Here is a 27,271-nt window from a genome sequence, read left to right as displayed (position 1 = left end):
CTTCATACAGCGTACAAGTCAGTCTAATGCTGCCGGCTTTGTGGCATGGCAAATGTGTGCTCTGTGACCCCAGCACACAAACAACACTCGACAAAACTCTAACTCTGCACTGTCTACTGAAACTCCATTAAAACAGGCAGGTATGGTTGTCTACTGCCGGTTCTACTGCAAGTTCGCAGCCTCATCATGTAACACATTTATCATTTGATGGTTGATGCAGGGAACATTTAAAACTGGCCATTGACCTGGCGTCACTTTTCTCTTTCGGAATAAGCTTGCTCCTGCCACTGACCAGAAGCTACTCAGGAAGGCTATCTGTTCTTTTAAAGTGAAGAAGGGAGCTAATGCAGGACGACTGGCAACGCTTGCTTGCTGTGTTTGTGTGTGCTGAAGTGACAGCACCCGTTCAAATAAACGCAGATACTGTTCCTGTTTTATTGCTTTTTTCCTCTTGTACGAGTCGGTGACCTACCATCATAGCCCAAAGATAGGAACTCCATAGCCCAGGGATTTATTATTTATTTCCTTTTTTTTTTTACTTATTGCTAATTTGTGGGTGTGGGACATAGCAGGTTGGATAATGGATAGATGTATTTTGTTTGTGATTATCTTGGGTCATGGTGGCGCACTGGTCAGCACTGCAGTCTCAGTTCTCAATTAAATCACATTAATAATAAATAATAACCACAATAACCAGTCCAGCATAGTTGTCTGACGCATCCCCAGCCCTCAGGGACAACTAAATATCCATTACACCATCATAAGCCACTCAACGCTAGTTCAGTTCCTTCTTCCCCATTGACTTTAAAGCATTTTGTGGAGTTTCCAAACATTTCCACAAGCCTGGCAAATTCTGCAGGGTTTGCTCATCAGAATCAATAACATGAGCTAACATTATTTTAATTATAGACAGATTATGGAAAAAACTTCAACCACATATATATCTATAGTACTTAAAATGATGTGTCATATTACATGTTATATGGACAATAAGTTCAAACCAGCAAATAAACGCAGGTGTTTAAAGATATACTGAAAGATAACTTACACTGTCATGCATAAGATTGGACAACTATAATGGGAGTGAGCTTTGCTGTAGAGCAAAGAAAATGGTAATGCATGGTAATATTTATAACCACATTACTTTGCAAATAAAAACTGACAAATTTCTAAACCAGAACTTGAGCAATTCCATTAAATTTAAGAATGCATATGTAACACTACTGGAGTTTTTGTTGCTCTTCACAAGAATTAAGCATCTTTTAGTTAGCTAGGAATAATGCTGCATATTTGTATGATGTTTGAAGAACTCCTGATTGTTTAGTAATCATTTGTTTATAAAATGTGTATAAGTGAAATCATAAATGACTAACATTAAGAGGACTGATATTTGAGTAGACAATTTTCTCAACATAGGAACAAACAAAAAAAGCATTCAGATGTACTTAAGAATAATTCATGCGTACCATCTTCCATATCTTCTTCAGTGTTATGTTCATCAGCCATGGCTACATTCCCATTAATAACTGGATTAGGAGTTATTCTTGGAGGGTCATCTGTGTCACCCGCTGAAGGAAACAAGAACAAACAAGAATTCACAATATGTTTGGCAATACCTCTATGGATTTCTTCTGCAAATGTTTTGAAAATATTAGTTTATTAAAGTTTACTATACATATTTTAACATATTCCTGGAAAGTACAATGCTACCATCCACACTAAAATTATATACAAATAACGGAACAACTCTTGTTTCACATGATCATTACTTAATTAGCAGTCTCTATCACATAGTGCTATGCTTAAGTTAGAAATATCTTAAAACTAGAGGGCTTTGTCCCCTGCTCACAAACTCCCGCGTTTGGTTTTCCGGATACACACTTTTAAGATTTTATTTTTCTTTGAATTGTTGCTATTTCATTAGTTTCACTTTAATATCAGAACTTCATTAAAAACAATACTTTGAATCTTTTGAGTCCCAACATGCTGAATCTTTTAAATGAGGTCCGTAAGGCATGTGTTTAATGACTTTGTACCATAATTCAGGATAGGTTTCTCTGTTTTGAATTTCAGCACAGACAAAACGATCTACATCATCAGTAGTTAATTCTTTTTTGCAAAGTAACCAATAAATGTATGTGAGGTAAGCCCCGTTTTTGAAATTCTCTGACTTAAACTTCAAAGCTTTACAATATTTACATACTTCTGACATATCTCCTATGTCCATATATTCGATTTCTATTCGCCTTTTCGTTATTTCTCCGAGTAATAATTTCTCTTTGTTTGCGCTAATTCAATCTTTACTTTCTTTTTTTTTTTTTTTTGACACTTTTTCTGCTTTTGTATTCTGTATCTTGTTCTGCATGTGTATCGCGCCTACATTTATTTATTTATTTTTTTTGAATTCCACTGTTTTCAATATCTCTGTCCAGCTCTGCATGTGTTTGGCCCCTTGTTTTTATAACTTCTTTATGACGTTTTACTTTTTTTTGTATTCTCTCTTATTTCTGACCTGGCTTTGTCCTGCTTTTTTTTCCCCCCCAATGACACCAGGTCTGTGGTGATTATTTTCCCTTTATTCGAGTAATAATTTCTGTTTCTTTGCGCTACTGCAATCTTTACTTTATTTTTTTGATGCTTTTTAATTTTCCTGCTTTCATATTCTTTAACTTTCTCTGCATTTGTATCGCACCAACTTTTTTTTGGGTCATTCGAATTCCACTGCTTTCCTAATCTCTAACCTGCTCTGCATATGTACAGCGGCAATGTTTCTGAACGTCTTTCTGAAGTTCTACTTTGTCTTTTACTCTGTCTTAATTCTGAACCCAATTGAACATGCTTTTTTTTTCAATTCCACTTGTTCCGGGCTGATTATTACTTTCCTTATTTTCTGATTTTGCACCTCGATTATTCATTTTCTTTTTTGCATTTTTTCTCTCCAATGCTTTTGGGTCTCTTTTCTCCGCTCTGCTCTTTCTTCTTCGCTTAGTCGTCGAAGTTTCATCTATAACATATTGTCCTTATATGCTTTACATGTGCTGAGAGCCCTGGACCTGTGAGTCCTCAAAGCCTTTGCACAACCGAGTGTTTTGCAGCATGTGGTCTTATTTGATACTGGTTGTAAGTAGGGCGTGTCTTGCAAGAATCACATGTTCTACGTCTCCGCGAGATGGTCCTGGGTCAATCTCTTGGCACAAAGTCTCATGTTTAAGGTCCCCACGAGACGTTCCCTGGCCAATCTCTTTTGTGGAGCGTCTTTTAAGTGTCTTCCGTGATCACGTCTCGTCTCCCTAGTCTCTCTCTCCCAGGATTTATTTTTTTTATAATAAGAGAGATATCAAGATTAACATACAACACAGTATCACCTGACAATGTAACAATTGAGGTCAGTAGTTTACAAATGAAAAATAAAGCTGACATACGAGTATTAGGATGAAAACTCTTTGCTTACTAAATATGTGCATTATTTTACTTTATTAACCCATATATGCATATTTTTACAACAGTTTTCAATAACCACAGTACTGTAAATATTAAACAAATGACAAGAAAATGTATTATGGTACACTTGTGAATTTATTGTGATGGAGACATAAAGCAACAATGTCCAAGGAACAATATACTGTACATCCTTCTCATTTTTGAGCACCTTATAATAATCAATATCAGTGGTCTAAACCACATTATTTGTGGTATTTGGTACACTGTATTAGGAGTATATCAAAAAAAAATATCTGACCAGAACTTATGATTTTTTAATTTTTTTTTTTCTTATACATATTTACACAACATGAAGATTAAAACAAAAATGACTATAACTAATAATTTCATCAAAAACCACAAGAAAGAACATAACATTTGAAAAACCTGCTAAGCCAGTTCAGGGTATTAGGGAGTAATAGGCTACCCTGGAAACATCACTTGAAGGACAAGAACTAGCTCATCACAGGGCATAGTTATACAAAGCTGACCAGTTTAGATTTGCAAATCATCCTGTCTTGAAATTTAAGAAAATGGGAGTACCCAGAGTAAAATACACAGAGACAACAACCAGTAACACTATGGAAATCCTGGATACCTTAATCCATAACGTAGCAACACTAACCAATGTACCATAAGGCTGCCTAAAGCTACAAAGAAACAATCTCACATATTGCCAAGTACTGTAATCACGTTTTTCTTTTACCTTGCGTCTTGCTTTTCCCATATCCAGGATCAATGCTGTGGAGGTGTCGCTCTTTTCCAAAACCTCCTATTTACAGCCATCTCCTTATTACATCTAAACAAATACCTATCCTTCACGATCATATCCTTCCACCTAGATTTTTGCTGTCCCACTCCTCCTTTGGCCTGGTGAAGGAGTACCTCTAATACTCTTCTATGACACTATTATCGTCTATATACATGTCCATCTTTCACAGAATCCCTTTTATCTTTAAGCTTCTGCTAAAAAAAAACGATACACAATCCCTGTTGGTTGCCACAAATTACTGTAAAATTAAACCTATACTTCAGAAAACCTGGGCAGGATGTTCTTTTAACATTCCTGTTTGGTTCAGGTTTTTTGATAAATCTTTTGAAGCTGATATAGAATAGGAAGGGTTCGAAGTTGATGATGCAATGGGAAATTTGGCATACTTGTCCAAATGTTTGGCTTTTAAACGAAATGTGTGCTACATAGCAAGTTAGCAGCTGTTCATAACTGGACTTTTGTCATTCATTGCAATTTATCAGTATGCAGCAGCAAAATGTCTGTTTGACTGGGTGCAGAACTGAACTCTGCAATCAAGGTTGGGAGTATGTGCTGACAGAGCACTGCCGCACACAACACTACACAAACCGTGTGGATTGGGACCAGAGTGCAGCAGGCTGACACCTTAGGCACCACACTGGGTGGAAAAACACTTATCTAGTATCTCTTTTCCTTATATGTTGGACATATTTTAAGATTAAAAGTTTTGTAATAATGAAAAAGATTGATGTATTAAATATTACATTACTGGATAAAGATATCTTGCATAAATCATAATATTCACAACACACAGAATACAAAACAAAAGTTCAGAAAATACAATCAAGTTTATAAATTTCTATTGCCAGCATTAATCAAATATAAAGCAAGAAAATGCACTATAGTTCCAATATTGCTCTTTACATTTATGTTGATGAGCTTTAAATGCAAAACTCAATAACATCAATAACAGAATATTTAAATGAACTGACCAATGAGATGTACGACGAGAAAACACATCCACTGTACAACCAGACACATTTTTAAAATAAATAGGCCAAGCACATGCAGGAAACTGGTGGCACAAACAAAGAGCAAAACGTCACCAGCATAACAAGGTCATGAAAGGAGAAATTAAATTTTCAGAGCAAAGGATGATGGCTAAGAGTTCAAGAGTCAAGATTAAAATGTACAGGGAGACCTTACCCAGCACCTTCGCAATATATGAAATGCTCAATATATAATTAAGTCTGTAGGGATTACAGCAATGGCGAAAGAGTATAAAGTTTTAATCATATTAAAGCTCTCTCAAAAGTCCATCAAGTTCATAATTTGCCAGATAAATATCAAGTTTGTACAGTGAAAATCTTTCTCTTCACATACTAAAGGAATTAATGGTTGACAGAGAAAAGGGGCTACATTAAAATACGTAGTAAACATCTAATATTATCCTATGCATGGTGTGAGCCAATAAAATCAGATTGATTAGAAAGGATTATCTTAAAAAATAATTCGCTGCAATCATGTAGTTGAAGATTTCTCCAGCAGTTTTGTATCAGAATTCATCAATGAAATAAGGTGATAATTTGAAAAATGTGTGTGCTCAATGCACTGTTGTATAGCATTCATTATTTTTAGATATGATGGACCAGCTGCTTCCAAAGGGCAGAAAATAGCTTTGGGGCAAATCATCTATCCTTGGAGTCTTCACAGGACACATTAAATCAAGAAACTCTTTTACCTATGACAACACTTTTATTGAATACAGCAGAACACAATCAATTGTTAACCTGGGGAAGGAAGTTTATCTAAAAAGGAATTAAGCTCTATGAGAGGAAAGTTCAGAATATAACTCTAAATGATGATTATTAATTAGTAGAAGTTTGTTAGTAAAGATGCCCATTCTGTTTTTAAAGGATGCTTCACAGCTACTTATTTTTATGCATACAACGTACTAGGTTTTACACAGGAGACAGAATATCAAGCCCTGGTGCAGTAATTCTCAAATTTTGTCTTTTTCTAAGTGTAGGGATTTGAATTCAGACCTTGCACCAGGTATCCATCCATCCATCCTCTTCCGTTTATCTGAGGTCGGGTTGCGAGGTAGCAGCTTAAGCAGAGAAGCCCAGACTTCCCTCTCCCCGGCCACTTCTTCCAGCTCTTCCGGGAGAATCCCATGCTTCCCAGGCCAGCCGGGAGACAGTCCCTCCAGCGTGTCCTGGGTCTTCCCCGGGGCCTCCTCTCGGTTGGACGTGCCCGGAACACATCACCAGGGAGGCGTCCAGGAGGCATCCTGATCAGAAGCCCGAGCCATCTCATCTAACTCCTCTCGATGCGGAGTAGCAGCGGCTCTACTCTGAGCCCCTCCCGGATGACTGATCTCCTCACCCTAATCTTTAAGGGAAAGCCCAGACACCCTACGGAGGAAACTCATTTCAGCCGATTGTATTTGCGATCTCGTTCTGTCGGTCACTACCCATAGCTCATGACCATAGGTGAGGGTAGTAACGTAGATTAACTGGTAAACTCAGAGCTTTGCCTTACGGCTCAGCTCCTTTTTCCCCCCACGACAGACCGATGCAGAGCCCGCATCACTGCGGATGCCGCACAGATCCGCCTGTCAATCTCACGATCCATTCTTCCCTCACTCGTTAACAAGACCCCCGAGATACTTGAACTCCTCCACTTGGGGCAGGATCTCGCCCCCAACCCTGAGAGGGCACTCCACCCTTTTCCGGCTGAGGACCATGGTCTCGGATTTAGAGGTGCGGATTCTCATCCCCTTCAACACCCTGGCTGCACCTAGAAATTCTGTCCATAAAAGTTGCAAGATGCAGACACACACACACACACACACACACACATACAGACATACAGAGGCAGTGCCAGAAAGAGAGCGCGCGACACACACACACACACACACGGGCAGCCAGAGATGCAGACACACAGGCAGCGGGAGAGAGAGCTGGACGCATTAAGGTAGGAAGGCAGATAAAGAATACACTGGGCTTGATTTTGTTTTCACTTCTGTTTCCAGTGATCAGTTTGTTGCGTGCATTGTTGCAATGTTATTTTTCTTGGTGGTTTATTAAATTACGGATTTTTTCAAATGTTCATGTTTTTCCCTGTACTTAAAACTCATTAAAAAAGTGCTTTTAGCCAGTGGTTGGTAGCGCTATAGCGCAAACTATTGCAGTGTTAGTTTTCTATGTTGTTCAAGGTTTTCTCAGTGTTATTCAATGTTTTTATATTTAGTTTACTATTATGCTGTGCATTCTATGGTTTAATCTATACTAATAAAAGGCAAAGCCCTCACTCGCTCACTGACTCATCACTAATTCTCCAACGTCCCGTGTAGGTAGAAGGCTGAAATTTGGCAGGCTCATTCCTTACAGCTTACTTACAAAAGTTAAGCAGGTTTTATTTCGAAATTCTACACGTAACAGTCATAACGGTCGATAACAGTCAACAACATCCACCAGGTTGAACTTTCTTATTTATGGCCCCATCTTCACGAAATTTGGTAGGCGGCTTCCCTGTGCTAACCGAAACTGATGTACGTACTTATGTTGATGGTATGACGCCACTGTCGGCCGCCATATTGAACTTTCCAATGTCACTAATTCTCCAACTTCCCATGTAGGTAGAAGGCTGACCCCCATCTTCACGAAATTTGGTAGGCGGCTTCCCTGCGCTAATCAAAACCGATGTACGCACTTATTTCGGTGGTATGACGCCACTGTCGGCCGCCATATTGAACTTTGCAACGTCACTAATTCTCCAACTTCCTGTGTAGGTAGAAGGCTGAAATTTGGCAGGCTCATTCCTTACAGGTTACTTACAAAAGTTAAGCAGGTTTCATTTCGAAATTCTACGCCTAACGGTCATAACGGTCAACAACGTCTGCCATGTTGAACTTTCTTATTTATGGCCCCATCTTCACGAAAGTTGGTAGGCGGCTTACCTGCGCTAACCAAAACCGATGTACATACTTATTTCAGTGGTATGATGCCACTGTCGGCTGCCATATTGAAGTTTGCAATGTCACTAATTCTCCAACTTCCCGTGTAGGTAGAAGGCTGAAATTTAGCAGGCTCATTCCTTACAGCTTACTTACAAAAGTTAAGCAGGTTTCATTCCGAAATTCTACACATAACGGTCATAACGGTCGACAATGTCCGCCATGTTGAACTTTCTTATTTATGGCTCCATCTTCACAAAATTTGGTAGACGGTTTCCCTGCGCTAACCGAAACCAATGTACGTACTTATTTCGGTGGTATGATACCACTGTCTACCGCCATATTGAACTTTTCAATGGTTCTGTAACTTAAGGGCCATCTTCAAGAAATTTGGTATGCGAGTTTGCAACGCTAACTGAATCCTACTTACGTACATATATATGTCCATAGCCTGCAGCTCGGTCACCGTGTGAGGCGCCGTTGGGTCCCCCATCCCAACGCCTCCCACGTTGTTGGCTGTCTGCCTATATAAGGCCGTCCATCACTCCAGTCTCTACATTCCCTTCCTTGCTTCACCACGGGTCTCAAAGTCTCCCTGCTGATAACTACAGCCTTTTTATTTAATCCACGACTTCTCCGCTGTTTTATTGTTCATTTATTACGATTATAGTTATTGTGTAGGTATTTTAGACTTACTTTACATTGTTCAGGTACCCATTTCCTTTATCATTCCAACCGTACCCCCATTAACATGTCTATCGAGGTGATCACCATCGATCAAAGAACTGTCACTTACCGAGTGGTTTCCATGCCTGAAGATGGCAGCTACCATTTTCATTCTCTTTGTTACATATTGCAGGGCCATATCAGGCTCACTCTTGATATCCGGAGGAACATTGTGTCTTATGTATTGAATGACTGGGACAGGTTCAAGGTGTGGACTGATGACGATACAGGAGATAATTATACTACACAGGAGCACTAGAAGAGTGAAATGCTTAAGCCCTTCACTTATGCATCTGCATGCGAGTTGATGGCTGCCGGTGAATTGTTCGGTTGTCGCTTTCAAGTGTACCGAAATGGCCAAATATTTTACACCTTTCGACAACAGCCAATGCCTCTTAAACATCTTAGATTGACAGGTGACGATTTCAGTAGTGGACACTTTGATGTTTATGAATGTTTAAACTCTCAAAAGCTGGATGTGAAGTTATTGATGAAACCGGTTGTATACTTACAACGCTTGACAGATGCCGAATGTCTCTTCAACACAAGCCCTACAAATACTGTCGTAATTGAAACAAACCATGAAACTCAAACCGATTAGGACAGCAGCAATCCAAGCTGTGAGATTTGAAACAAGATTACTGTTCACATGGCCAACTGTACGTTGCATGCTCAAGAGTAAGCTCAGCGCACAGCTTGGTCATATTACAACCGGAGGACCGAACTCACAATTTGGTATACAAAGAGATCCTTAAATAATTATTGGTATATTTTCCCTCAATTTTAAAAGGTTTCATTTTCTTCTTAAAAATTTTAAGGCAGTACTTCTCCGCTGCGAAGCGTGGATATTTTACTAGTTAACTATATTTGTGCTTAAAAACTTAAAAAAATATATATATATTTACATACAGTTCGTATGGTCTGGAACGGATTAATTGTATTTACATACAATCCTATAGGGGAAATTGCTTCGGTTCACGACCAGAGTTCTGGAACGAATTATGGTCGTGAACCAAGGTTCTACTGTATACCAAAATCTGATTACACACATTTTCAAAGTGAGTGGTCTGACCTCTTTGGTTAGTTAAGTTTTAATTTAGGTGTAGCAATCTCTCCGCGCAATGCTCCAATTTAATTGCAATCTGTGTACAGAATGGAATGGAGAGTGTGTACCTCAGTTTTTATTCAGATTGTTCTGACTTAAAATTGAAGATTTCAGCCTGCAGGTTTAATATTGCAAATTGACATTGAGGATGTTCATATTTTCGGTATTTGGTACACTGTATTTCATGACCATGACCTTTGATGTACATAAAAAGACTCATCATCATCTACCAGTATGAGGAACCTGACTTGGTGCCATCTATGGGAGGCTTACAGCACAACAAAGGTGATAAGGCTTCCCAATACTAAAAAGGGACATTTTGCACTATGGTCAAGTACAGGAAATCTTCCTGCAAGCTAACCATTGAAGGTAATTTTTGAATATTGCAATGATGCAGAGTTTAAAAAGCATGGGGTGGCTAGAGAAAATGCACTGCACCACTGTGTTAGTTAATGCATCACATGATTTCACACCACCTTGATTTACTTAACACTATTTTTGTTATTATATGGATTTTTCTTATACCGCAACACATGTTTAAATTGCCTAAACGACGTCTGGAATGTGGCGCAGTGGGAAACTGTTCAAGTGGGGACCTTTTTCACTGCTACACCGCTAATCACAGAGGTGGTGCACGGTGGCTCTTTTTCACTGCTACACCGCTAAATAGGTAGTGTAGGTATTGCACGGTGAAAATGGACAGAGAACATTCAGAAACTGAAGCTGACGATAAAGTTGATGACACAAAAAAACTTTTGCCGAAAAAAGGAGTCACATCAATTGCCTGGAGATACTTTGGTTTTAAAATGTTGGATGTGGACCAATATGATCAAATGTGTAAATGCTGTTTCTATAATACTGGATAATGCTGCAAGCTAAGTTGTACTTGTTTTATTTGTTTTCAGTACAGTGTAATGTACCTGGGTACTGTGTAATAGCGTGACCACATGTTGACTTTATTCTCGACATTTCCACTGTAATCTTGATTCTTATGATGAGAATAAAGTTGACATTTCTACTTTATTCTCGCCGTTTATGTCAAGATTGAAGTGGACATGTTGACTTTGTTCTCGTAATTTGTCATTAAAGTAGAACATCGTAAACTAAACTTCATCGTAAAATGAATATTTAACTTACTAGATTTTCTCAAACCCCGTCATAAGTTACATAGCACATTAAATGCTTTGTGTTAAGTGTTCCCCGAGCCACGTTAAATCGGTACATGCTTCTTCTTAAACTGACTTCCTCTTGTACTGAAGAGGTGCAGGCAGTGATTGCCACACAGGACACATTCACTTCATGATATTCCTGCTCTCTGAACATTTAGAATGCCAAGATAAATACTTGATAAAATTTTCATAATGAAATGCATTAAAGCATGTATTAATCACGTGGGGGCACGGCAGCGTGGAGGTTGCACTGCTGCCTCGCAGCAAGAGTGTCTCGGGTGTACCCTGCCTTGAATTTGCATGTTTTTCTGGTGGGTTTACTCGGTGTGCTTCAGTTTCCTTTCAAAGTCATGTAGGATGTGGGGATTTGTTATACTATATTGACCCTGCTAGTGTATGCTTTGCTCGTATTCACCCTGAGATGTGCTGGCGACTCGGTCAGGATTTGCTCCTGCCATGCACACAATGCTTGCTGGGATGGGCGCAATCCTGAATGGATGGCATTACTAAACATGTATAACAAAGATATCTTTAAAGTTCTGAAAACTCTGTGGGCTAAGTTTATAACTAGTTTTAATTTCACAAAGACGTTTATTGTGTGGTTATGTAGAGAAAGAAAAAGGATAGGACAAGAACTGGGGTTTTGGTATGTCAGACAGACAGCACGCATGTAATAAAGAAAGCCCGCTCAGAAGAACATCCATTGAATTCTGTGTTCGTGTCTCCGACCACCAGATCACAAACCCAACATTTACACAATATTTAAGTTAAACCTTTGTGATACCCATTCATACATCCATTTTTTTGGAACCTTGTCACACCTGCCATAAAGTTCTCTACACTGAACATACACCTGGAGACCCCTTACTGTGAGGAAGCAGCCCTACAGCCTCACTACCATGCAGGTTTAATACCTGCTTTAATGTATTTCATCATGAATATGATATCAAGTATTTATCTTAGCATTCTAAATTTTCAAAGAGCAGGAATATCATGAAGTGAATGGATTCCGTGCGGCGATTGCTGCTGGCGCCTCCTCTTAGTGCAGAGGAAGTTAGTTTAAGAAGCATGGTGATTAACAAATGGTTCGGGGAACACTTAAAGCATTTAATGTGCTGCATTAACTTATGATGGGGTTTGAGAAAATCTAGTAAATTAAACATTGATTTTAGGATGAAGTTTAGTTTATGACATTCTACTTTAATTATAAAATAAACTATGAGAATAAGGTGGAAATGTCGACTTTAATCTCGACAGAAGCGTCAAAATTAAAGTGGACATGTCGAGAATAAAGTCAACATATCGACTTTATTCTCGACATATAGTAGGGCTATACCACAAATATCATCATAAGTGCAAGTTGCAGTTTTACTATTTATGTATATAGCTTATCCTGAAGCAAGGACCATATTAATGCAGTTTGCCTAAATGATGGTTCAGTTGGTAAAGATGTCATCACCAAGCTGCACTTGTTTTATTTTATTTTAATTTGGTGAATACTGTGTAATGCACCTGGACTTGAAGTCTTGAAGTAATAGTGCAACTATCAGTAATAATACAGTGGAACCTCGGTTCACGAACGTCCCGGTTCACGACCAAAAAGATCGCCAAACTTTTGCCTCGGTTCACAACCACACACTCGGTATACGAACAAGCCAGGTTCCCTTGCCTGCCTGCAAGCTGAGCTGAAAGAGAGAGAGAAAGAGAGAGAGAAAGGGCGAAGCGAGCACGCGCCTGCTAGGGAGGTGGAGGAGGAGATTGCTTCACGTGTTTGCTGAACAAGCCAGTTTCCTTGGCCCTCAGTTGAGAGAGAGAAAGAGCGAGCGAGCACGTGCCTGCTGGGAAGGGGAAGGAGGAGATTGCTGCACGTGTTTGCCTGCCTATCTGTAGGCTGTAGTGCAAGCGAAAACATCCCCCTCCCCCCACAGGCAGCCTGAGAGAGAAAGAGAGCTGCCATGCTTTTTCATTTAAGCAAAGCCGCTCCTTGTTCATTGTTTTCAATAAGACGTGCACTCTTTGTGCTCTACAGTATTTCGTGTGCTTTTGCAGTTAACTATGGCTTCTAAGCAAGTGGAGAGTTGTCAGAAGAAAGTTTTGAAGAAAATTGAAATCGAAGTAAAGAAAGAAATTACAAAAGGTGGAAAAAATGTTTACCAGTTTACTCATTTACCAATCGGAGAACCCTCGTGCTTTCAAGCAGCATAATGTAAACAAAGCCAGACTGCCAGTAATGTGGAGGGTCACAAGAACGTTCTTTTTGGAATGGCTGCATGAGGCTTTCACTCCCACCAGCTAAACAGCTAAAAGCACCAGAAACCCAAGAAATCACAAGAGAGAAAACACCTGAAGGAAAACACTTCATGCCAGAACTCGTTTCATGCAAGGTTAGTTTTCTTGGTGGTTTTGTATTACGGATTTTTCAAAAGTAATTTTTTTAGTTCATAATGCGATTTGTTGCAATGTTATTTTTCTCTTTTTTCAAATGTTCGCTTTTTTCCTTGTGCTTAAAACTCATGAAAGGTTTACAGATGGAGTTTTTCATAGCGCGATTAGGTGCGATGTTACATTTCTCTTTTTCAAATGTTCGCTTTTTCCTTGTGCTTAAAACTCATTAAAAATTGTTTACATGGAGGACTTCATCGTGTGATTTGTTGCAATGTTACTTTTTGGTTGCTTGCGAGTTGGTTTTTAAATGAAGTTCGGATTTGTGCGATGTTTTTTTCTGCTGTGCTTAAAACTCATTTTAAAACATTGTTTACAGCGATCAGGCTTTAGGTTTAATAGCGTGATCTCCTGCAATCTCACTTTTTTGTTTGCTTGTGAGTTGGTTTTTGCAAGCGCTTTGGAATTTTTTCTGCTGTGCTTAAAAGTCATTTTAAAAAAAATGCTGCGCGAGCACGTGCTACAGGGAGATTAGAGAGCCGGGCAGCTGACAGGGAAGGGATTGGTGGGACGGATAGGTGTGTGTGTGTGTGTGTTTGTGCGCTCGCGCTACACAGAGAGAGAGCGCGTGAGCGAGCCAGCTCCTGTAGCTGATCAGGGAGCCTGGGTGTTTTGTGTCAGTGTTATTTAATGTTTTTACATTAGTTTACTATTACACTGTGGATTCTATGGTGTAATTAACTATATTTGTGCTTAATCTGTACATATTTTTACATATTTACATACAGTTTGTACGGTCTGGAACGGATTAATTGTATTTACATACAATCCTATGGGGGAAACTGCTTCGGTTCACGACCAACTCGGTTTACGACCAAAGTTCTGGAACGAATTATGGTCGTGAACCGAGGTTCCACTGTACTATTATTTATTTTATTGTTATTATTTATATTAGTTTAGATATTATACAGTTTAATGATGGTAAAGTTGTTTAAAAAGTCACTTTAGAGATTGTTAACATTAACAAAGTGTAGTTGGTTTACAAAAAATATTACTATTTATTCCTTTTCTAAGACATGTTTAGTGCAATACAACTTTTGACAAGCACCTCTGGATATTTTACTAAGTCTAAATGGCTTTTTGGATGGTTGAAAATATGTTGTCAAAATTATAGTTTAGGTTTTTGCAAAATTTGTTAAATAAAAAGGTTCTATATTTTGACTGCATCTGTCATACAATGCAATTCCTTCTCTTCATTAGTGCCACCCCTTGAAAACTATCACTTTATGGGACCATGCAAACCTGTATTAATACTTGTGTACACATTAAAATGTTTTTTTTGTACAATGTACAATGCTTATGACAGTGGAATAGGTTATTTTTAGTCAGTCTACTGCAGTAATAACAGTGGAAAATGTGGTTAACATCCAATCATGCATGGGGAAAAAATACCGATGATACCATGAAACAGGGATAATTTAGAAAAATACCATGATACAGAACTTTGGTCATACCGCATACCCCTACTTAACACCATGAACAAGCTCTATTTATTTTCCAATTGATGTCACTTTCCATAAGTATATTAGACTTTCTTGCAAACTGGACATACCTGTGTTTCCAGTAAAGCTGTACTGACATTTAATTTCTGTGATCAGTTTTATCAATGTATTTTACAAATGACCAAATATCAAACTAAATGAAGAAAGGAAGATAAGAAATCCTATGAAAAAAATTATTTGCATATTCAAACTTATTGCAAACATGTCCAGTTTATTCTGGTATACATTAAACCAAGGACTATCATCTATTTGAAATACGCAAAAAACATTCTTAGATAAATACGGAGATGGGCTACAATTACCAATGACTTTATAATGGCAAGCCATTAGTAATGCGTACAAGACTGAAACTAAAATAAAGGTTTTTAAAAGCACTGATCTTCAGTATACAGATATACTTTGACTAAACTTTCCCTGGTGAACATGGTAATAACATGACAAGCTAGATAGAGAAGGCCACTTTTTGGACTTCCGAGACACTCCCTGGACAGATGAGAGATACAATTCCTCCAGAACGTCCTGGCTCAGCTTTTAGATCTTCTCCAATGAATTGTGCCTCCTGCACTATTGTGGGAGGCTTGAAGGACATTCCAACTAAACACCCGAAACACCACAAATAGACTTAAAAAAAAAAAAAAGTTGGAAATTATGTTCAACTAAAGAATATCACCAAAAAAGTAGTTTAGGCTGTTAAGGAAATAAAACTTAAAATGTCATATGCAGTGTACTTACTTTGTTCTCACTGGCAAGTACAGCACCTATCTCACTGAGGCCACCCATTCCAAGAAATGTACAGGAACAGCACATCTGTAAGGATAAAAAGCTTTCTGCCACTCACTTTGTAAAAACCCAGCTAGACAGAGCACTGACATGTCAGGCACTGCAAAAATCAGTATTGATGAAGAAAGCAGGCTGATTTGTGATTCAATAGTCTCTTCCTGAGACAAAGTCACATCCAATTCATTGAAGGCTAGCTGTTTCAAGTTCAGTGGGTTACAGACAGTGATGCACAAACAACCAGTCTTGGATCAAAACTGGTTAATTTTTGTTTGCTAGTGCAGAATCAGCAATTAGCTGGTAACTGGCTGATAGAGTTGCCGTTTATGACGCAGAGATATGTTAAGTTGAGGACATGAGCAGTCCCAACTGAAAACAACTGCTGTTTAAAACATTTCCAAAGTGTCTGAAAGTGATAGGACTGCTATCTGTAAAGTTTGTAAAGAAAATGTTGTTGTGGATTTAAAGCAAATATGTTTGGTATGACTAATTTTATTAGACACTTGCAGGTGGGTATATCACTCAACTGGGCACTGACTTTCAAAAATGAAGTGAAATCGGTAATAGCCCTGTTTGAAACGAATCAGAAGTAAGACTGGGAGAGTAAACAGTCAGTGTATTACATTCTGCCCTTTCTATCCGTGGATTCAACCAACTGCCTAACAAAAATATATGAAAAAAATACAAATTTTTTTTATTAAGTGTCAAAAATCAAAACTTGAATTTGCAGGTACCAAGCACTTGGCTGAATCCGCACGAATGAAGTGATACACAAGTATACCGTGCTTTAGCCTACCTGAGGAATAACAGCTTACCTACAACCACTGCAAGAAAAATTCCTATAACAATGATTCGAACTAAAGCACTTACAATTGTCAAGCTTTGATTTTCAACCCTTGAAAATCCTCAGGCCTTGAACCTCCACAGACCCTGACATTAAACTGTGATCACAACTCCCAGCTGCTACAGTCTCCGATTTAGTACCTGGACTTGAGCTTGTTTACAGAGAGCCGGGGATACAGAGTGGCATGTCGATTGCCTCTGACCAGCATAGTGAGGTGGAAATGGGCGTCAGCAATGAGGTTACAAAGGGACAAAGCAGCTGGGAGCATGTGGCACCACTGAAGACCAGAGATGCCAAATGACACTTTTTAGAGTCACTCTCCAGCAATCAGTGAAAACAGGCTAATTCCATTTCTCTGTCTATCGCAGCGTACCAAAAATGCTACAGTATTATTGAGCGCCCTCCAAAGCGTCAACATTGGGAGTGTTAAAATGTGTATATGTGTGAGAAAGAGAGAGAATTAATGCATATTTTCTCAATTTATAAATTATATTTTCTGCATGTACTTCCATTTTAAATATTGTGTAACTATCCTTCGGGTTATTAAACTAAACCAACCTCCAAGTGTTGAAGCAAAGAAAATGTTATATTACTACTAACATGTACTATGTAGTTAAGCATACCCATGATGGTGTCATTACTGAACATGTAGAGACTTTTTTCAAAAATCTGCAGAGGGTCATGGAACCAAAACGCCACAGATACGGAGGGCAAACTGCAGTAATAAAAAAATTAAGTTCAGCATTTTAGACAACTAAGCATTTTCAATAGTTGAATGTCTGGGATCCCGTAATTTAATTTAGCAGTTTGATACATGAAATGCCCTTCCAAGAAAACCAATTCTTTTCAGACATAGTAGTACCTACCTCAAGCCAACCTGAGAAGTTAACACAACTTATATAAGTTTTGGAAGTGACATCTGCAGCTCTAATCTGAGCTGAATCGTTTTATAGCTTAACAAATTCAATGGATTGACTCTGATTTTCACTTAAAGTGTTCTGCAGCTGAATGTTAACAGTCTTCAGAACCAGTGATGATTATCTTGTCATTATATAAAAACACTGCAGATGTTAAAAAGCACAAACATACATACATTATTTTCATTCATGAGAGGACTGAGAGAAATATTTTCATTCATGAGGGGACTTCTCACAATGCATGATCCACTACCAATCTGAATTTAGAGGAGAAAAAATCCTTCAATGAGCATCAACACTCCAAGGCACAGTCCACAAATAAACCCAAACTCTCCCTACAATCCTGTAACCTATTCTCTAAAGCAGTCTTTTTATCATCTGCATTCGGCCCTTCAGTTGCAGAACATATGCACAAACAGCCAAACACTCTCTCTCACCAGGCCAGTTTGAAGTGGTCCGTCATCTTAACATACCGTAAACTTAATTAAAAAGCAATGTTTAGGATGTGCAAAGAAACTTGTGACCACTTTGGCAAAACCCACACAGATGGTGCCTAGAACGGGGTCGGTCTCTCAGGATACATGAGAGAGAACTTGCACTCAAGGGGGAAATTAAAAAAAAAAAAATAAATATGCACTATTGCTGACTGGTTTGTCAAGGGTTGCACTTTGAAAGGCCTGAACTGCAAAGAGATTAATTTAATGAAAGAACTTTTACCCATTTTTTTTTTTAAATGAGGTCTGATAGTTAAACCTCCTTTAATTTGCAATTGTGCAAAAAAAGAGTGATATCTATAAAATCTACAAAAATTGCTCATAAAATTAATGGAAATGAACAAAAATTTTTCATATCACTTATTCCTCTGCAACTGAGAAAAGTAACATACTTCACTTACATGCAAGTTTCCCTACAATCCCATGTGAACATCTTGCTAACAACAATCATGATTTAGGTTCTTCAACAAATTAAACTACAAAGAGTACTGGAATTGTATTGTAAGAGTTAAGACACATTATTATCATACAACTGTGTCTTATGCATGAAAACATATCTAAGTGGGCACATGTTTGTGTTTGTATAAAACCTTTTGACTTCCTGGATCATCAAATCCATCTTACATTTTGTTCAAATTTGTGAAAGGACAGCATTAAATGGAAAATACACAGTACTTCCAACACATATGGCAAATAAATCTGACCCTAAACAAACATTTCTTGTTTTAGATGAAAAAGAACTTAAAAGAATGAGCAGCAAAAATGGATAGAATGGTCTCAGTAACATTACTCTGCTACTACTATTACTTTAATAAAAGGAGCGTTTCCTACTATGTGGCTGCATAGTTGCTCATGCATTGCGAAGATAAACAATTAACCAAACAGTCATTTATTTTCTAACCCACTTATCCTGTTTATGAAAACATGGATCCAGTGCCTATTTCAGCACCACTGGGTACAAGGCAGGAAGCAAACACAGAAGGGACTCCAGTCCTTCCAGACACATATACCAACACTAATTCAGAATTTCCAACTAACATGACATGCATATGTTTTCACCGGGAAGAGACATATTATGAACTTAACACAATCATAACTGTATTAGGATCTGAACCAAGGCATTCTGAGTTAATTGTGCTGACAACTATGTCATGAGAATCTTAAATATGTGTATAGCCATATAGGTTTACCAAAAGCTGTGTATGAAACTACTGTCAGAATAAATTACACTGCTCCAAGGATCACCAAAGATGTTAACATTTCAGCATTTAAAAAAAACAAAACAACTACAAGCAACTACTGTATTTGGGATGGTTAATGGTTCAGTTTTGTACTTAACACTAAAAATAGTAAAATCGCTTTCTCAGGTATGCACAAAGACTTCCTTTCTGATTGTTAACAACAGCAGCACAATGCTCAGTACTATTTTCTTCAGCTCCAGGAAAAAGAAAACAAGCCTTACCTGAAACCAAATGAAAGAATAAAAGTTAATAGTATTTATTTGATCACAATGACACCTTTTATTGGCTAACTAAAAAGATTACAATATGCAAGCTTTCGAGGCAACTCAGGCCCCTTCTTCAGGCAAGATGTAATCACAAGTAACTTTTCTTCAATACTACTGTGACAATGAAAGCAACTAAACAGACTTCACCATTAACCAATAAAATCCCTGATGAATTTATGAACTGCAAGGGCTGGCCAACCAGAAACTTTTTGCTACTGCAGTTAGAAAATTAAATATATACTAGATAGGCGTTGATAGCCGACAAAAACGTTTTACTGTAACAAATGGTATCCAACATTCCTTGTTAACAAAAGCAAAGAATGCATCTATGCCAATATCTGATTATTTTTGATACACCTCCATTACTTTTATCAATTTAGGTATGCAAATTGTTCACCGATTTAGAACAACCACTGCAGTAAACTCTGGGTTACATGCTGTTGGACATTAATCTTTGTATGAGATTACCTTTCACAAGTGAAAGACTACTCAATATTATTCTACTTTATATTACTATATTTAGTAAATATTAAATTGCATTTATTGAGGTGATCTTACAACACCACAAACTAAAACCAATCTTCTGTTAATATTGAAAAGTAATGCAATACCTAAAACAATGTTTGTGTACTGCTTATTTATTTTCTTCCAAAATAAACATTTAAGGTAAAAACATGGTTCCTTGCCCAGTCACCGTATTTGTAATTCATATAGGTTTCCCGGAGACTCCTGAAATTCTGAACAAAGTGAATGGGAGTATTAGTAAAAATAGGACTAAAATAAGGAATAAGCCATAACACCTTTAGGTCACAGCCAGTGGTAGAAATGTGTTGGCAACAGACCCCTTCAAAACTGAAATAACTAGTCTTTAAATCAAACCTATATTTCTGAATAACCTTTAAGTGACAAAATAGATTTGCCAATAAACAGCCAAAATATCTTAACTTTATATAGCTACGTATGTTTCACATTACATTGGCGGACAGATATGATATGCTACTACTTCAAAGTATTACTATCAGGCCTTAAGCCAAAGCCACAATTTCAGTGTTAATGATACAAGATAACAAATACAAGAAATACAAAAATTAATGTAAACATAAATTCACAACATTACTTCCTTCAATTTGAAATACAGTAAATGCAAATCAAAACCATGTCCAATCTCCAACCCATCAACTGTTAAACATTTTTATTTTAACAGAAAAAACACACATTACATAGTTTTAATTTTACAGTTGCAAATATGAAAATCTAGACAAACATTACAAAATATAACTTTAAAACACTGGATTTTACCAAAATATATGTTTTTCCAGGCTCCAACCACAATTGACAACTAATTTTGATTAAGCAAGTTTGAGAATTTTATGCCTCAGATCTTCCAAGATCTGAACAAATATGCCCCTTGCTTTCCTTCAAACACATAAAACATACCATACCCAATCACAAACTCTACAACTTTCTTTCCTCTCAAATCAGCTTTTCAATGAGGATTTATTTGACAAAGAATTTAAAGAAGATTCCATAAGCAGTAAAGATCCATGCACTAAGTAAAAAATACACCTTAGGCACAATAGCATAATATAAAGCATGTTGATTTAACAACTGTAAAATAAAAACAGCAATATTACAATTGCTACTGGTATCTAGATACAAGGTCATTTATCTTAAATGTATGTGATAATTTATAGAGGGCTTGTGTAACAACTTATCCTCTATTCTTTAACTAGGCACTTATAATTCCATTCATTTTCTTTCATAGCATGGCACACACACTGTGAAAGGAAACAGATTTGTATGAAGGCAAGCATCATGTAAAACAGCTGTGATAGAAAATAACTTTTTTCATAATTTTCTTTTTTAAATAACTTTTTTAACAATTTTCTTTCAAAACAAGAGAATTGATCAGAATGTACAAGTTATGTTGTCTCATTGATACCAATTTATCAAGACGTTATTTCTGTAATTCATGCTTAAGGACTGTCAATTTCTCCAATAAAGTTTTAAACCAGTTCAAATGAATTGGGGGGGGGGTAGCACATATTTAAATTTATATTCATACGATTTCACACACTTCTCATAAGACACCTTGTTTACCTGAAACAAAACCACTGCCACTGATCCATTGCATGTATAACTTATAAAATGTTTGAATATAGTGGCAAAAACAACCCAAGAACTATGGAAACATTACACAGAACAAAATCACCTTATTTACATACAGAAAATATATTCGGCAATCATATTTACAAAAGACATCCTTCAAAGATTGTGACTCTTTCACCTTCCCTTCCTACATTCATGAAACCTAATTAGGCTACACAAAACAAAAACTGACAGAAGATCCTCCCTGAGCAATACTAGTTCAAACCCAAGAAGTGGTATTTAAGGGTACAACGCAGGAACAGTAAATTCTACCCCCTCATAACTTGACAGGGGACATGCTATGGATTACACAAGCTGTTCAACACCCACCTACGTTAATTTCCATGCAACAATTCCCCAATTTACTGTAGTTCAACTTACCCATAATGCAAAGGACATATTTGCATATCTTACAAAGACAACCAGCATGCCTTGCTCATGACACTGGTAGACTTCTCTAACTCAATGTAGCAGGACACTGTGAAAGTCCTTGGTGTCTATGAAGACACTAGGTGTTTGTACAATTATGGCATAAACAAACAGCAATTCCCATATGCATAGATGAAAAATAAAAACAGATTAGAGTAGCTTAATATGCACAAATAGCTACTTTTACAGGTATGGTATTTACTCAATTTTGAAACAATCCAAGAACGACATTTCATTATTTTTACAATTCAGACTTTAAAACAAAAAACAAGATGATTAAATGATTAAAATATAGTTGTGGCAACCCCTTGGTTTAGGTATATCATGTACAATATCAAAAGAAAAAATGGAAATGTACCAACAACCCAACAGGTTGCAGGAATGTTCTGCATTTCAAATCAGGTCATATCTATTTTGCAGAGAATACTAAAACATCAATATACTAAAAATCAAATACACTTTTACAAATGTAATGGATCTTCTTAATTACAAAGTCAATGGAGCTAACGTGGCTATCATTTATTTATGCATATCCAGCTACAGAGATATGAAAGGCACTATATAAAAGATAGAAGTAAAATGTACCATACGAGATAGAAAGGTATGAAAGGCACTATATAATGCAAAAAGTCTGTGACAAGACGATGACCTCTATAAATTTTTGATAATCAAAATATTTTAACAGGATGCCCAGTGTTAAGCAACAAGTCAACTTACATGCTGTTACTTGTACCTACAGAAGCTTTTTTCTAGCTTCCAAATGTTTGCATGATTCCTTCCACTAGTAGCACACTTCAGCTCTTTCCAAAGGTTATCAGTCAGACTGATATCAGGTCTCTCTGCTTGCCAGTTTAATCAGTTTATTTTTTTCCTTTTTACCCCTTCTTTTGTGCTTCTAGATATATGTTTTGGGTCATTCTTCTGCTGAGCAGTATTTCCAGGACCACAGTTTTCCAGGTCAATTGGGCTATTTTTGATCACATCCATGGGGAAAAATACCATTTAGCAAGAATAATTTAACCACCAATATTTCATAGATGATATGCAATGTGATACCAATCAAAATAAACTTTTAAAGCCTACTAAAGTAAACAAATGCCACTGAAAGTTTTCAACACATTCTTCACATACGAGCTGAAACCTTCCAAAAGTAATTTTCCGAAGTCAGTCCTGACACGACGGAGACGTCACTTCCGGGTCTGTAGCTGCGGGTCTACAACTGCAGTGACATATGGTGCTGTGGCTCTGCAGGTGGATGCTACTCACTGGGTTTGACTCTGGGGCGCTGAGGCGCTGTGTGCATGCGCTTTCAGTGCTGCTGGCCTCTGGCATCCATGCATATATACAACCTTTGTTTAGTAATATAGATAAACACATCTGCTAGATCTTACAAACAAATTTTTTTTATTGTCTGAAAATAATTTGAAAAGTAAAAAAAAATTGGCTTGTTTTCTTGAAACTTGTTATTCTTTGAAACAATTATGTAGGCTTCTAAAATGTGTAGGATACAGTCATTCAAAAGACGTGTTGCAGGTTTAAACATGTACAGTGGTGTGAAAAACTATTTTCCCCCTTCCTGATTTCTTATTCTTTTGCATGTTTGTCACACAAAATGTTTTTGATCATCAAACACATTTAACCATTAGTCAAATATAACATAAGTATACACAAAATGCAGTTTTTAAATGATGGTTTTTATTATTTAGGGAGAAAAAAAAATCCAAACCTACATGGCCCTGTGTGAAAAAGTAATTGCCCCCTGAACCTAATAACTGATTGGGCCACCCTTAGCAGCAATAACTGCAATCAAGCGTTTGCGATAACTTGCAATGAGTCTTTTACAGCGCTCTGGAGGAATTTTGGCCCACTCATCTTTGCAGAATTGTTGTAATTCAGCTTTATTTGAGGGTTTTCTAGCATGAACCGCCTTTTTAAGGTCATGCCATAGCATCTCAATTGGATTCAGGTCAGGACTTTGACTAGGCCACTCCAAAGTCTTCATTTTGTTTTTCTTCAGCCATTCAGAGGTTGATTTGCTGGTGTGTTTTGGGTCATTGTCCTGTTGCAGCACCCAAGATCGCTTCAGCTTGAGTTGACGAACAGATGGCCGGACATTCTCCTTCAGGATTTTTTGGTAGACAGTAGAATTCATGGTTCCATCTATCACAGCAAGCCTTCCAGGTCCTGAAGCAGCAAAACCACCCCAGACCATCACACTACCACCACCACCATATTTTACTGTTGGTATGATGTTCTTTTTCTGAAATGCTGTGTTCCTTTTACGCCAGATGTAACGGACATTTGCCTTCCAAAAGTTCAACTTTTGTCTCATCAGTCCACAAGGTATTTTCCCAAAAGTCTTGGCAATCATTGAGATGTTTCTTAGCAAAATTGAGACGAGCCCTAATGTTCTTTTTGCTTAACAGTGGTTTGCGTCTTGGAAATCTGCCATGCAGGCCGTTTTTGCCCAGTCTCTTTCTTATGGTGGAGTCATGAACACTGACCTTAATTGAGGAAAGTGAGGCCTGCAGTTCTTTAGACGTTGTCCTGGAGTCTTTTGTGACCTCTCGGATGAGTCGTCTCTGCGCTCTTGGGGTAATTTTGGTCGGCCGGCCACTCCTGGGAAGGTTCACCACTGTTCCATGTTTTTGCCATTTGTGGATAATGGCTCTCACTGTGGTTTGCTGGAGTCCCAAAGCTTTAGAAATGGCTTTATAACCTTTAACAGACTGATAGATCTCAATTACTTCTGTTCTCATTTGTTCCTGAATTTCTTTGGATCTTGGCATGATGTCTAGCTTTTGGTCTACTTGTCTGTGTCAGGCAGCTCCTATTTAAGTGATTTCTTGATTGAAACAGGTGTGGCAGTAATCAGGAAATTGAACTCAGGTGTGATACACCACAGTTAGGTTATTTTTTAACAAGGGGGCAATTACTTTTTCACACAGGGCCATGTAGGTTTGGATTTTTTCTCCCTAAATAATAAAACCATCATTTAAAAACTGCATTTTGTGTTTACTTGTGTTATATTTGACTAATGGTTAAATGTGTTTGATGCTCAGAAAAATTATGTGTGACAAACATGCAAAAGAATAAGAAATCAGGAAGGAGGCAAATAGTTTTTCACACCACTGTACCTATCTAAAAAAAAAAAAAATACACATTTGCACTTGCTTCAATTTTCAATATATATACATACCCGCGTTTGGCAGCAGAGAAGTAGTGTGTTAAAGAAGGAAAGAGAAAGAAAAGGAAACATTTTGAAAATAACATATACATACATAAATAATATATACATACACATATATATACACACACCCCTATCTACATTTTTTACATTATATATATATATATATATATATATATAAATAACGTAGATAGGTGTGTGTGTGTGTGTGTATATATATATATATATATATATATATATATATATATATATATACACATACACACATACATATATATACACATAGATATACTTGTGTGTATGTTTGTATGTGTCTATATGTGTGTGTATAGCTTTGGTCACCGAGTGCAAGGGAAATATAATAAAATATAGTCTATAAGTTATTAAACAATAAAACATTAACGTTTTAAGAAGTACAGGTACATTGAGCACTAAAATGTATATGGATCATCTCTCGGTAGTAGATCCCTTTTGAAAGGCGCTACACGACGGCTGTGGTATAGAAATTACATTTTCTATGTGAACGTTCAAATTTGTGCCTCTGGTAATGTGCCTTACCGGCATTTAAAGAAAATTACTTTTGTGTTCTCTGCAGTGTTAAGAGAGAAAGGCTTTGGTTTGGGATAAAAGGAAAAAAGGTGTAAAGAAAGGAAAGTTGCCTTTTTCTTTTATATAGTATAGAGACATGTGTTCGTTGATGTTATGATCGCCTTTTGGGGACAGTCGCGGTGGGTCTTGTGTAGACTGGTGAGACGTCCCCGCCATTAATCGGCTGTAATGGCACTGTCAGTCCTCCACTCATGTGCGTGTCTTCATAATCCGAGGTGAGGACCTCATAATCGTATATGTGCAAAAGAAAGTGTGAATCGCCTTAATATTATTTTGCCGTGGTGTAGAAAAGGGGTCCTGTGTTTGCACTTGTCTGGGCTATAGCGCAGGGGGAGGATAAAAAAAATTAAAAGTGCTCACTTTGACTTAAGGCAGAAGCGCAGTCAGCGTCTCAAAGGCCGGCACAGCTATGCACGCGCACTGGCTGCTCGACTTTTGCAGGGCAGGAGACCACAGTTTTTGCAGACATGTTCATGATATCAAAAGTTTCAGCACTCTTTGGAGGTCATTCATATATTATATGATATATATATATCAAAATACCCGCTCCTCGCAGCGGAGAAGTAGTGTGTTAAAGAAGTAATGAAAAAGAAAAGGAAACATTTTAATAATAACGTAACATGATTGACATTGTCATGAGTGTTGCTGTCATATATATGCCTGCCTAAATAAGTCACGCTCGCTTCGCTCTTACTTTATTTACCTTTCATTTAATCACGGCTAATGGCGGAAAAATTATAAAATGGAAGGAGGATGGCTTTACCAAAACAATTATTGATGGCTTAATCGATTATTCATAAAGCTTGAATTGGTGATCTGTTTTTCTGTGTTAACCTCATATTTTTTCAGACTTCTTCTCAAACTAAGGTGGTGCGAGGGTAAAATGAATCGGGATGCGCTGATCAATGTAATCGTGTACCAGGAAATCATGCATTGACAAAAGCTCCCCTTTGCTTGTAATGCAAAGTGTGATTAAATGCATTATTTTTAACGATTATGGAGCACATGCATGAAGCTTCTCAGCTGTGCTTGTGCTAAGAAAAGGAAAGATTTCAAAAATAACGTAACACGATTGTCAATGTAACCTTTTGTAAGTAGTGCCTGGAGGATTCAGTGTGGAGAAACTCTAGAGACAGCGTGTGTATTAACTTGTGGATTTTTCTGTGAGTATTTGGTGGCAGTCTGACGGTTGCTTCGAAGACGGCGTAGCCGCTGAGCTCAGC

At 37.5% G+C, this 27,271-nt stretch overlaps 1 protein-coding gene across 2 annotated transcripts in view; it reads right to left on the bottom strand.

Moving 5' to 3' along the window:
* usp7 (ubiquitin specific peptidase 7 (herpes virus-associated)) overlaps positions 1 to 27,271 on the bottom strand; it is a 116,649-nt gene that overhangs the window by 30,478 nt on the left and 58,900 nt on the right. For both annotated transcript variants that reach the window (XM_039774568.1, XM_039774567.1), the window contains one exon: positions 1,467 to 1,568. In XM_039774568.1, coding sequence (XP_039630502.1) covers positions 1,467 to 1,506 — 40 coding nt within the window. In that variant the 5' untranslated portion in view covers positions 1,507 to 1,568. The remainder of the gene's footprint in view (positions 1 to 1,466; positions 1,569 to 27,271) is intronic.

The sequence above is a fragment of the Polypterus senegalus genome, chromosome 13, assembly GCF_016835505.1.
Source record: "Polypterus senegalus isolate Bchr_013 chromosome 13, ASM1683550v1, whole genome shotgun sequence".
NCBI classification, from domain to species: domain Eukaryota; kingdom Metazoa; phylum Chordata; class Cladistia; order Polypteriformes; family Polypteridae; genus Polypterus; species Polypterus senegalus.
Note: the sequence above shows the minus strand (reverse complement) of the source record. Positions and strands in the feature narration are given on the sequence as shown.